The sequence below is a fragment of the Scyliorhinus torazame genome, chromosome 19 (assembly GCF_047496885.1).
Source record: "Scyliorhinus torazame isolate Kashiwa2021f chromosome 19, sScyTor2.1, whole genome shotgun sequence".
Taxonomy (NCBI): Eukaryota; Metazoa; Chordata; class Chondrichthyes; order Carcharhiniformes; family Scyliorhinidae; genus Scyliorhinus; species Scyliorhinus torazame.
In genome coordinates this window covers 129189538-129202563 of record NC_092725.1, presented here as the reverse complement: position 1 = coordinate 129202563, position 13026 = coordinate 129189538, and the positions used below count along the sequence as shown (strand labels likewise).

The 13026-nt window shown below is 50.1% G+C and overlaps 1 protein-coding gene across 1 annotated transcript in view; it reads left to right on the top strand.

The window, feature by feature from the left end:
* cped1 (cadherin-like and PC-esterase domain containing 1) overlaps window positions 1-13026 on the top strand; it is a 345650-nt gene that overhangs the window by 84317 nt on the left and 248307 nt on the right. Inside the window, exon 3 of the mRNA XM_072485221.1 lies at window positions 9965-10068. Within this exon, the coding sequence (XP_072341322.1) occupies window positions 9965-10068 (104 nt within the window). The remainder of the gene's footprint in view (window positions 1-9964; window positions 10069-13026) is intronic.

The following is a 13026-nucleotide window of genomic DNA, read 5'->3' as shown; positions in this document are numbered from 1 at the left end:
GGATCCGCATGACCTCCGCCATCCCCTCCACTGGATCCGCAACATACAACAACAGGTCATCGGCATACAACGACACCCGGTGTTTCTCTCCGCCCCAAACCAATCCCCTCCATTTCCTGGACTCCCTCAGTGCCATGGCCAGTGGCTCAATTGCCAGTGCAAACAACAAGGGGGATAAGGCCTCATCCCCCGGTATAGCCGAAAGTGCTCCGACCTCCGCCGGTTCGTAGCCACACTCGCCACAGGGGCTCTATATAGCAGCCTGACCCAACTGATGAACCCCTCCCCGAACCCAAACCTCCGCAACACTTCCCAAAGATACTCCCACTCCACTCGATCAAAGGCCTTCTCCGCGTCCATAGCTGCCACTACCTCCGCTTCCCCCTCCACCGAGGGCATCATAATCACATTGAGGAGCCTCCGCACATTTGTATTTAGCTACCTACCCTTCACAATTCCCGTCTGGTCCTTATGAATCACCCCCGGGACACAGTCCTCAATTCTCGTAGCCAGCACCTTCGCCAGCAACTTAGCGTCAACATTGAGGAGCGAGGTCGGTCTATACGACCCACATTGCAATGAATCCTTGTCCCGCTTCAAGATCAAAGAGATCAGCGCCCTGGACATTGTCGGGGGCAAGGTCCCCCCCTCCCTCGCCTTATTAAAAGTCCTCACTAGCAACGGGCCCAGCAGATCCACTTATTTCCTGTAGAATTCAACCGGGAACCCATCCGGCCCTGGGGCCTTCCCCGCCTGCATGCTCCCCAATCCTTTAACCAGCTCCTCCAGCCCAGTCGGTGCTCCCAAACCAGCCACCTCCTCCTCCACCCTCGGGAACCTCAGCTGATCCAGGAATCGTCGCATCCCCTCCTCCCCTGCTGGGGGCTCAGACCTGTACAGATCCCCATAGAAGTCCCTAAATACCTCATTTATTCTCACCGCACTCAGCACCATATTCCCCCCTCTATCCTTGACTCCACCAATCTCCCTCGCTGCCTCCCTCTTACGAAGCTGGTGTGCCAGCATCCGACTCGCCTTCTCCCCATACTCATACGTCGCCCCCTGCGTTTTCCTCCACTGTGCCTCTGCTTTCCCCGTGGTCAACAGGTCGAATTCCGTCTGGAGGTTCCATCGCTCCCTAAGTAGCCCCTCCTCGGGGGCCTCTGCATACCTCCTGTCCACCCTTAAAATCTCCCCCACCAACCTCTCCCTCTCCCTCCCCTCTCTCTTCCCCCTGTGGGCCCTAATGGAGATTAGCTCTCCCCTGACCACCGCCTTCAACGCCTCCCAGACTACCCCCACCTGCACCTCCCCGTTGTCGTTGGCCTCCAAGTATCTTTCAATACACCCCACACCCGCCCGCACACCCCCTCATCCGCCAACAGTCCCACATCGAGGCGCCACAGCGGGCGCTGGTCTCTCTCCTCCCCCAACTCCAGCTCGACCCAATGCGGGGCGCGGTCCGAGATGGCTGTGGCCGAATATTCCGTTCCCTCCACTTTCGGGATTAGCGCCCTACTCAAAATGAAAAAGTCTATCCGGGAGAAGGCTCTGTGGACGTGGGAAAAGAAGGGAAATTCCCTGGCCAGCGGCCTGGCAAACCTCCATGGATCCACTCCCCCCATCTGGTCCATAAACCCCCTGAGCACCTTGGCCGCAGCCGGCCTCTTACCCGTCCTGGACCTAGAACCGTCCAGTGCTGGGTCCAGCACCGTGTTGAAGTCCCCCCCCCATTATCAAGCTTCCTACCTCCAGATCCGGAATCCGACCCAGCATGTGTTTCATAAATCCGGCATCATCCCAATTCGGGGCATATACGTTCACCAGTACCACCCGCACCCCCTGCAACCTACCACTCACCATCACATATCGACCTCCATTATCCACTACAATATTCATTGCCTCAAACGCCACCCGCTTCCCCACCAGTATTGCAACCCCTCTGTTCTTCGCATCCAGCCCTGAATGGAATACCTGTCCTACCCATCCCTTTCTCAGCCTAACCTGATCTGCCACCTTCAGATGTGTCTCCTGGAGCATAACCACATCTGCCTTCAGTCCCTTTAAGTGCGCGAACACCCGGGCCCTCTTGACCGGCTGGTTCAGGCCCCTCACATTCCAAGTTATTAGCCGGATCAGGGGGCTACTCGCACCCCCCCCCCCCAACCCCCACCCCCACTGCCGACTAGCCATCTCCTTTTCTAGGCCAGCCACATGCCCGCACCTCCCGCACCCTCCAGTCCCCCAGGCGGTGGATCCCCGCCCCGACTACCTCTTCTACTTCCAGCTCCCCTTTGGCCAATGCAGCAGCAACCCAGTTCCCCCCCCCCCCCAGCTAGATCCTCATCTAGCCATTTTGCTCCCCCCCATGACACTCCCGTAAGTCAGCTGACTCCTGCTGACCCCAGCCTCTCCCTCCATTCCATCGACCCCCCAGTGTGAGAATCCCCCCACCCCTTGGCAGTCAGTGTGCGCTCCTCTCCAGCACCGCCCTTCCCCCCCGGCCTTGCCCCATCCTTCTCTAACGCGGGAAAAAAGCCTGCGCTTTCCTGAGCCGGCGCCGGCCCCGCCCCCTCTGGCGCAGCTCCTTTTTGCGGCCTTACCCCAACTCCCCATCCCCTGGCCTCCACCCCCCTCTTCCTCCGCGGGGCCCTGCCCCTCCAACACCGACACCCACACTCTCCCACAGCCCCCACATTAAATCCATTCACCCATCCCCACCCAGCACTCAAACAAAAAGAACATTCCCCAAACGCAGTAAACACAGTAAACATCCCCCCACGACAAACCCTCAGTTTGAGTCCAACTTTTCAGTCTGTATAAGGTTCCATGCCTCATCAGGCGTTTCAAAATAGTGGTGCCGGTCTTGGAACGTGACCCACAATCGCGCTGGCTGCAGCATCCCGAACTTCACCCCCTTCCGATGGAGCACCGCCTTAGCCCGGTTAAAACCAGCCCTCTTCCTAGCCACCTCCGCACTGCAGTCGTGGTAAATTCAGATCTCCGTGTTCTCCCACCTGCTGCTCCGCTCTTTCTTGGCCCATCTCAGGACACACTCCCTGTCCATAAAGCGGTGGAACCTCACCACTACAGCCCTTGGCAGCTCGTTGGCTTTGGGTCTCCTTGCCAGGACCCGATGAGCCCCATCCAGCTCCAGGGGCCTCGGGAAAGCTCCCGCGCCCATCAGCGAATTGAGCATCGTGCTCATGTATGCCCCGGCATCGGGCCCCTCCACTCCTTCCGGGAGACCCAGAATCCGAAGATTCTTCCTCCTCGACCTATTCTCCAGGTCCTCAAATTTTTCCGCCCACCTCTTGTGCAGCGCCTCGTGCGCCTCCACCTTCACCGCCAGGCCCAAGATCTCGTCCTCGTTCTCCAAGGCTTTTTGCCGCACCTCCCGGATCGCCGCCCCTTGGGCCTTCTGGGTCTCCACAAGCTTCTCAATCGCCGCCTTCATTGGCGCCAGCATTTCTGTCTTCAGCTCCGCAAAGCAGCGTTTAAGAAACTCCTGCTGCTCCTGCGACCACTGCGCCAATGCTGCTTGGTCTCCACCCGCCGCCATCTTGCTTTTCCTCCCTCGCACTTTCCACTGCACCAGGATCACTTTTTAACCGCTCCACTCCTGGTCCAATCTATATAATGGCGGGGGGACCTTGCTGTCACCTTCCCACACTGGAAGCCGTCTAACAATTGCCGTTGGGGCCCCTCTGAAGAACCCAAAAGCCTGTTTCTTGTGGAATGTGTTTCTTGTGGAAACTGAAGGAAATATAGGCGAGAGGTGGTTCTGGATAGGTTCCCATGGCAGCACCATCTATTTGAGTAAACATGGCATCATTAAAACTGAACTCAACTGCATGCTGAATTCATAAGTTTAATGAATATGGACTCAAACAATGGCGAGGCATCTAGATTACAGCGGTGTAGTAATGTGATGCAAATGTCTATGGCTTCCTTGAGCAGTACATTAGGGAGTGGGCTATCAATGTCAGACAAGCACAGGAACATGGCATTGCCATTGTTACACAAGTCCTTTATGGCCATAGTAAAGGTGAAGAAATTCTTCACCGTCGATGTGAAAATCCTGCTCAGAACTCTCCTAGCAACTCGCTCAACCATTTCATGTGCGTTTAGCCTTGCGTTTCACGGCGCTCGCAGTGCCGAGAAATACATAGCTATTCAACGCAACTAGTGTTGAATAAGGGGCCTGAATGGGGGATGCGCGGCCTAGGCTGCACATAGCCCCATTTTGTACAGTGGAGAGCTCTGCCTGCTGGAACTCCCCAATGCAGCAAGGGATCAGAATGTCATTTTTAAATGCCGCCCGAATCTGCTTGCCCGAAGTCTCTGAGGCGAAGGGGATGAATCACAAAGCCACAGGTATCTTGGGAATGCGCACATTAGAGTCTCGCTCTAATGTGCAGATTTGCCAAAAGGTGATCTAGCCCATTGTGGGAGGGATTCACATCGCAGCCTCTCGGAAGATCCCGTTGCATCTTGCAAGGTGTGGCGAGCCAGGTAGATCCCGGGAGCGGGGTCACGCGGCTTTCAATGGCACCCCAGCGAGCTGCTTCTTGGGCGCAGCATGGCCGTTGGAGCGCGCCCAGGGTGGAAAATGACATCACTTGAGTATGTCTTGGGCACTCCATATATACATAGATTGGCATCCTTGTGAAACAGTCCTAATGAGTGCCAGCCAAAATGTTTTGACAGCATATCTCTTTTTCAGCAATACTGTGAAAACCTAAACTTGTTTATTAAAAAGTGGATTCACAAATTTACTGCAACCAGTCAATGGAAAATAGTTCTTATCCACATCGCACGAGACTTGATTTCAGTCTTGATCAGGCAACAGAATATTGCTGATATATATTCCAGCTTATAGCAAAACCATAACTTTGCAGTGTTTGCAACGTTGTTAAACATTTTGGTATTTACAGCGTCATTCATCTCCAGCTTTTTGGTTTCATTGGTCCGCTGAAATAATGTGGCTAAAAATAAATCCATGTTTCTCACTGTACCTAGATGCAAATGTCAGGCGAGAATAAGCTCATAGAATCTACAGTGCAGGAGGCCATTCGGCCGATCTAGTCTGCATCGGCTCTTGGAACGAGCACCCGACCCAAGTTTGTAAAAAACCCTTCTGATCTTCTCAATTCAATCCTGGTTCCTTGCCTTCAGAATTGCGTTGCTGCAGCGAGCAGTAAATGATCAGCCTCGAGCAAAATGCTGTGCCTCGCTCTGCCGGTAGTGGAGTTCCCGAAGAGGCGGAGAATGTAGCGGTTGTGAAGAAAACAGGATTGTCACCGGGCTCCAGCACCCCCGCTGGTATCGGGATCGAGATTCTCGCCCCGCACCAGAGGGAGGATTCAAATTAAGACCCATTTGCATCCATTCAGTGGACTGGGTACCATATTCTCCGGGACTGCGTGATTCTCTGGTTCTCTGAGTCCATAATCATGTGGCTGAGAACTACTACTGGTCCTGAGAAATGGGGCCCTGGTACAGTGAACCTCACGGTGGCCAAGAGGGAATCGCTGAAAGGGAGTTACCCCCAAAGTCAATCCGAGGGCCACCCTCTCCTCACATTGCAAGACCTGCCCACCACACCCCTATCAGCCCCCTCCCACTGCCCCACCAGAGACCCCCTAAATAAAGAGACCCTCTACAGAGACGCCCAAATAAGAGATCCCCCTGCCGTGGGACCTCTACATAAAGAGACCCCTCTCACAGAGAGACACACTGAGTAAGGAGGCGTCCCAACAGATCCCATAGAAAAGTGAACACTATCAGAAAGTCCCCCAAGAGAGAGACGAAGCCCCCCCCCCCCCCCCCCCCCCCCCAGAAAAAGAGAGAAAGATGCCTGTCTTGAAGCTAGAGAGCAGTCCAGCCAGAGACAGTGAAAAAAATTACTGCTTTAATACTCACCTGGGAAATACACCTGCTGGCTCAGACACAGGAAGCAGCACCTGGCAGTTCCTGGACAAAGAAAACCAGTCAGCTGGGTTTAAATCCCCTCAGACCTTTGATCTGCAAGCCATTTGTCCATTTCCCTTTGATATTGATTTTACTAAGCTGTGATTGACAGCTTCCACACACCCTGCAGCTGTCAGCATTGCTCCATTCATCTTCCTTCATGGTTGAGAAACTCGTTGTTCTCTAACCGCAATGATTATGAACATCAACCTTTGATTGACAGCTCCTGGACCACATCAGACAGAATTAAGTGCTTTCCAATCACCTCCATTCACAGTTGAGTGACTTTGAAGTGGTCTCTTATTTCGGGGGGGGTGTCTCTTATTTTGGGGGCCTCTGTGGAGGGGTCTCTTCATTTAGGGGTCTCTGTGGGGGGGGGGAGTGGATATTGGGTCGGCTCACTCCCTTGGGGGAGGGGGTCCTAGAAAATCCGGGGGTGGGGGGTGCAGGACCTTGCTATCGGGTGTCTGCTTTAAATGATAGCCCGACAGAGGGATTCACTCGGGAATCCCTCACAATCCTCACCGTGCATAAATTTGTGTGGCTAAGGATTGGGAATATTCCCAGCGGTAGGACAAGTCAGGAGCAATTCAGCCCCAGCAGGAGAACATTGGGCTGGATTCTCTGATTTTGAGGCTATATCCAGAGGAAGTGTCTAGTTTTACAATGAAAATGTTGGCGCCGACTCCACACTGATGCTCTGCCTGGTGGGGGGCTAGCAGCTGTGCCAGGTACCCGACATAAACGGCTGGAGCATTGCCAGGTCTATGGCTGCGCATGCACCCGGCAACAACCTGCAGTGTCGCACCGTACAACACGGACCCGGCTGGCCAAATAGTGTCCCCCTGGACCCCCCTCGCCACCCCCGGAGCAAACCCCCACTCGTCCCCCCAGCCCTCTCCAAAGCCCCCGCTGCTAGCAGCACTGCTCACCCCCCCCCCCCCCCCCACCCCCCTGACTGTGGCGCCGCTGGACACAGACCGCAGCCACCACACCGAGTTTACAAAAACCGCGACCCATGTGGTCGGAAACTTGGCCCATCGGAGGCGGAGCACCGGGGGAGGGCCTCAAAGTGACATGCCGATGCCGTCGCAACGGTGTGTGCCGCGCTCCTAGGTAACGCCGATTTGGAAGGGGCGAAGCATCCGGAAAATGCCGCCAGCCCCGATTCGGTCGCAAATGGGGATTCTCCGCCCGATCGTCGAATACGATTTTGGCATCGGGCAACAGAGAATCCGGCCCATTGTCTCCCAAATGGAGAATTCCCCCCCCCCCCCCGCCATCTTTGTTTGTCTGACAATTTGAGAAGCAACATTCACCATTTCCTTCCACTCCATGGACTCTGGTAGTTATTCCTCATCAGAACAAAAGCTTACTGAACAATGATGCTCCTATGGTTTGGATAGCTTCTACACATACTGGGCTATTTATCTTCCATTTATGTAGCAGGTAGTTGCCATGCCAGTATGAAGTTCTGATGATTTACAGTGAGCCATATTAAATGTAGTATGGTGAAGCCAGATGTTCAAGGACACCGATCAGGTTCCAGTTCTTGTTTCCAATTGACTTTATGTGGTTTTGAGAGTTTTTAGGCTCTTAGCCAGAAGGGTTGGACTTAAGGCAGCATTTTGGGAGCTTTTGGAGACCTTTAATAATGGACAGATGAAAGTTTTGTAGGGCCTGGTTATACACTGATTCTCTTCTGAAAGGTGACGGCAAGATGCGGGCAGAGAGCCAGACGGCCGGTGTTGCTTTCAATGCTCTTGTGGTGATTCTCCTGTGATGATTCAGTTGCAAGTCTACAAAATCTGTAAGCGCTCTCTCCCTGCCCCAGCCGATGTGCAATACTAGGTAAGAAAACAAGAGCCAAGGTGACTGTCCACGAGTGTGGGCATCTGTTCCCCAGCTGCTCCCAGCTAATTTGGGAATTGAAGTTGCAGATTTATTTTGCCTGCTGTTTTCATCCGATGTTGACAGTTTATGGGCCTACGATCAAGCACCACTCTAAGGTAACTTGGGATGTCTTTGTGCTCTTAGTTCCTTACTACAGAAGGGATCACTGAAGTAAATTTATACTCAAATTAATTAACAAGTTTTTCTGAGGATTTGCCTGAAGCGGTCATCATTTCTAAACGTCTCAGGCATTTGTAATTGTTCTGCAAGTATGCATTCCACTGGGCATGGATGGTTGTCACAAGATCATTTTAAGTAACATATCTCCATCTGCGGGTAAGTGGATGTCACCAGTATAAATATTAAAAACTGACGGTGCCAAGACTGAACCTTCCAGGTGTCTGTTATTCAAGAATAAAAATCTGCTAACTGCACCATGAGATATATGTGAAAGTTGTGGTTGGTAAGCATGGCTGTTGGGAGGTGCAATGTTGATTTGCAGCATATTATCCTTAGCAGAGGACAACCTCGCCATACTAGAAATGCTGCAGACACATCCACTATTTTGAGCCAAAACAGATGATCAGCTTTCGTGTGAGTTGTGAATGCAATCAATTTGGTTTCAGGTGTTCTGTCCAGGTGCGAACCCAAATTTCTGCGTAGGGATGTATTCCTAAACCGTGACATGAGTCTTCTTAGTGGCGTCCTGTCAAGGAACTCATACAAAGCGCCCAGCAATGATGTTGGCTGGAGTCCTTTTGGATCTCTTCAGTTTCGGGATGGTGATGTCTTTTTCAGGTTGGCATACCTTGGGCATTTGCGAGGGCCATGTACATTAATAAAGATACGCGCCAATCAGTTGAGTGCACCTTGATCAGGTTCTTCGAGAATTCTGCCATCTGAACTTTTAACTGAATCTTATTCTAGTGACTGGTGTTTTACTATGTACACTGCTGAATGATTGGTAGCGAAAAGGAGAGACTTGGATTTCTATGGCACCTTTTACAGACATCCCAAAACTCTTTGCAATGAAGGAAGTACTTTTTGAAGTGTAGTGACTGTCATAGTGTAGGAAACGCAGCAACTAATTTGTGCTCGGCAAACTCTCACAAACAACAAGATAATAATGATCAGATCATCTGGGGGTTTTTCTGATGTTGATTGAGGGATAAATATTGGCCGGGAATAACTGCCCTGAAATAATTCCATAGGATCTTTTATATCCACCAGAGCAAGCACAGAGGCCTCTCACCATTATTAAGGAGTATCTCAGACAGCCACTTCTTGTGTCCGCATACGTGCATTTAAATGGGGGAGAATCAGGCAGTTACTGTCTAAGCTGCTTCACTCCTCCAGAAACTTTGCACCAATAGAATCTTGCTGAGAGATTTGGAACTTAAGTACAAGAAGTGTGTGAAATTGTGGTGCTTATCCAATAGACACCCACTAAACATACCAGAAAATGTTAGGTTTGTCCATTAACGTGGATGCATTTTTTTTAACAGCATGGTAACTCTTAATTACGACCAAACAGCTTCTCGGGCACTGAAAATGTACTTTTATGAATGTTCACATTCCTTCAGCTATTAACTTTAGCTAGAAATTTTAAGGAATTAAACAAAAAATGTATTTCGCTTTTTCATTCTGTCTCTTTCATCTCTCCCTTAATCCCATTTCATGTACCCTCACTTTATTTTGCTTCCTGTCCATAACTTCGCGTTGCTCCTGAATATTCCAATTTGCACTTCCTGATTTAGATCCTGTGGATCTGGTTTTAACTCTCACAAATCCCATTAATAGAGTTAAAATCAGACCTTGCGTGGCTCAGCAAGGATTATTTTGTTTCACTTGCTATGGAGACATAGTTGATTTCCCTGTTTGCACAAATCCCCAATCCTCTTTAGAGCGTGTGGAACTGTTTTGAATTTTTAACAGATACAACTTGCAGGGAAAATCCCCACAGGAAGTCTGTGTTCAGGTATAAATGTATTGAACAACTATGCCGTTCATTTGATTTTGCCTGCAAAACCAATTTGATTCTTCAGTGTAATAGACACGTTTCATTGCAGTGTTGACAGTGATTCCAATTCTTTTTCAGGAGCTGAACATTGGGACCTGCTGATTTGTTTCACTTCAAATGAGCTGAGTGGTGACAGGTGTCTTCAAAAAGAAGAGTTCCATCAACTCCAGCTTCATCAGAAGGTAATTAAATTCAGTCGAGATTAAGAAGTGACTTGTCTTTTATTTAAACCATGTTTCACTCCAAGACACACTGACTCGCATTTATATAGTACCTCTCACAGCCACCAGACATCCCAAAGTGCTTTCCAGCCATTGAAATACTTTTGTAGTGTGGTCACTGCTGTGACCAATGTTGTGTTCTTTGTTTTTGCTCTTTCAGGATGGTGAAGGTTGTAGTGCTAACAAAGAACAGCAAGCAGGGTTTAACAAACAAAGCTAATTTATTACACTACACTGAATTAGATTCAAACATATTACTGAGGAAATAGTTCAGTAATGATCATACTACACATTACAATATTAAACTATGCTATCAGTTAAGCTATCTCACACTTACTCTGTCTCTACTTCTCTGGCTCTCTCCTGCTTTCTCCCGCTCTCTCCCAGAGGTCAAGGAGACATGTGGGTCGGAACTCTCCGATCCAGTGCCGGGTCGGAGAGTCCTCGGGGGGGGGACTCGAGAATCCCCCCCCCCCCCCCCCGACGCCAGCTTCACCATTCCCCGGTGCCATTTTTTGAGAGCCTGCGGAATTCCCACCACGCTGGTCGGGGGCCTTTGACAGCGCACCGCCCCCCTCCCCTCTAGCGATTCTCTGGGCCCCAATGGGCCGAGTGGCCAAGGAGTTAGGTCGAGTCCCACCGGCATGGATTACTCACCTCCCACGTGGACCTGGAAGGTGAGTGTGCAAGGGCCGTCCTGGAGGGGGTGGGCAGGGGGATCCGACACCGGGGGCGGGGGGCATGGTGGCCTGGCCCGCGATCGGGTCTTACCAATCTGCAGGCGGGCTGGTTCCGTGGGGGCCTACTATACTCCGCGCCGGGCCCCTGTAGGGCTTCGCCTTATTGCCCGGGGGCCGGCTCGGAGAAGGGAACCCCCGTGCCTGCGCAGAAATACCCCGGCCTTTCCGCGCATGCGCGGACTCGCGCAGGCCATTCCGCGCCAGCTGGAGCTGCGGGGACCACTCCGGCGGCAGTCTAGCCCCCTAGAAAGGTGAGAAGTCCTCACTTTCGGAGGCTGTTGATGCCGGAGCTGTTGGCACCGGTTTTCACGCCGGCGTGGGGCCATAGCCCCATTATTAGAGAATCCCGCCCGTGATATTTATATGGTTCCTCTATAGCACCATCTAGTGACTAAAGTAGTAACATTACATTAACCCTTTATGTACTCTACAATATCCACATATTGTGAAAATGTAGGAAACAATTTGCAGGCAATTCACAAACAACCAGCTCCCACAAAGAGCAATCTGAGAATGATGAGATAGTTTCTTTTGGGAATCTGATTGAGGGATAAATATTGACTAGGACACTGGAGGTAACTCCTCTGCTCTTTTCTGGAATAGTGCCATGGGACCATTTTACTTTGTGTGCAGACAGCCTTGGTTTAACATCCCATCCAAAAGACTACGCCTTTGATCGTGCAGAACCCCCTCGGTATTGCACTGCAGGGTCAGCCTGGATTTTTCACCTCAAGTCCAAGGAACAAGATTTGAACCCACTGCCTTCCGTCCAAGGGGAAGGTGTGCTACCGACCGAGCCGTAACAAAAAAACCAGCTGCAAAAAATCTTCACAAACTTGAGCAGATTGTGGCGCCCCCATTCAAACTTAAAAATTGTAACAAAGTATATTATTCATAAATCATTTCAGTCTTCCAGCTGATTGGCACACTTTGCTTTGTCCTTCGGCTTCAAGCTCGCGCCCAAATATTCCTGTTTCTAAATTACACTCTGTAAAATTTGCCGACCTGACTTCACAGGCATACCGACATTTAACCCTGTTGTGATTTAATCCTAAATTTGTTTCTCTACACAGTCAGCGATAATGTGTCACGGTAGAGGCCAGTTTACGTTGCAAAATCTTGGCACGATAAAATCAAACTTAGCCTCCCAACGTAAGCGTCTTGTTCCTAGGCGGAGGAGTTGGGGGCATGGGGGCAATTTTCTACAAAGCTATTAGATATTCCTGTGGAAATAAAATGTGAGTTTGATATTTTTCCTGCAGTCAGTTTAACACATTTACCTGTTAATTTTTTAATATCCAGTAAAGCACTGAGGGGTGCAATCACATTCCTGATATACAATTTTGGCGTTTATCGGGATTAAGATGTGTTTTTAATTCTCATGTCTTTCATCAAACCTTTAGCTCCAATTTTAAAGTGTCGGTAGGTCAGATGTATTGCGGGCTCGATGGCAAACTCATACTGGTCAGGTTTCACCTCTATATATATATATACTCCCTAGGTGGTGTGTGGGAACGGGAACTTGGCAGCACGAGTCCACAGTCTGGGTTCAGGTTAAGTGATGTTTGGAGCTCTGAACAGAATTGTGGGGGAGCTGGGAAGCCAACCTGTGGGACGGGAGATCCAGAGATTCCTTGTTGACCCAAAGAAGCTTTTTCCCTCCTCCTTAGTGTGGTGTTCTTTGTGTTGCTTAATTCAGGATGGTTGGTGAAGTGTTCACAAAGACCACAAAATAGCTTGAACTTAAACAAAGCTATAAATTTATTAACACTGCTAACCTGGATTCGACACCTACTTCTAAATAATACTCAGTTGCTTGTTAACATATAAACTACACTCATCTACAACTAATCTTAATACTGGTGTTATGTGCGAGGTGTATCATGGAGTTCAACCAGCCTCTCCCTTTAATGTATTTGTTGCTTTTCCTAGCACACGGCTTGTTCCCTAGGTGAGGGATTACAATTATGGACACATGGGTTTTTAAACACAAAACAATGTTTATTCCATGAACTCAACTTAACATCTTAAATAAACATTGGATCTCTTAATACCCCTTACTTCAAAGATATCAGAAAATATTGCAACAGGAAATAATTCCTAAAAATGTTCCATCAAACTTCCAAGAGACTTAACACCTTTAAACAGAATCACATTAGGTTAAAGGCTTTACTATTAT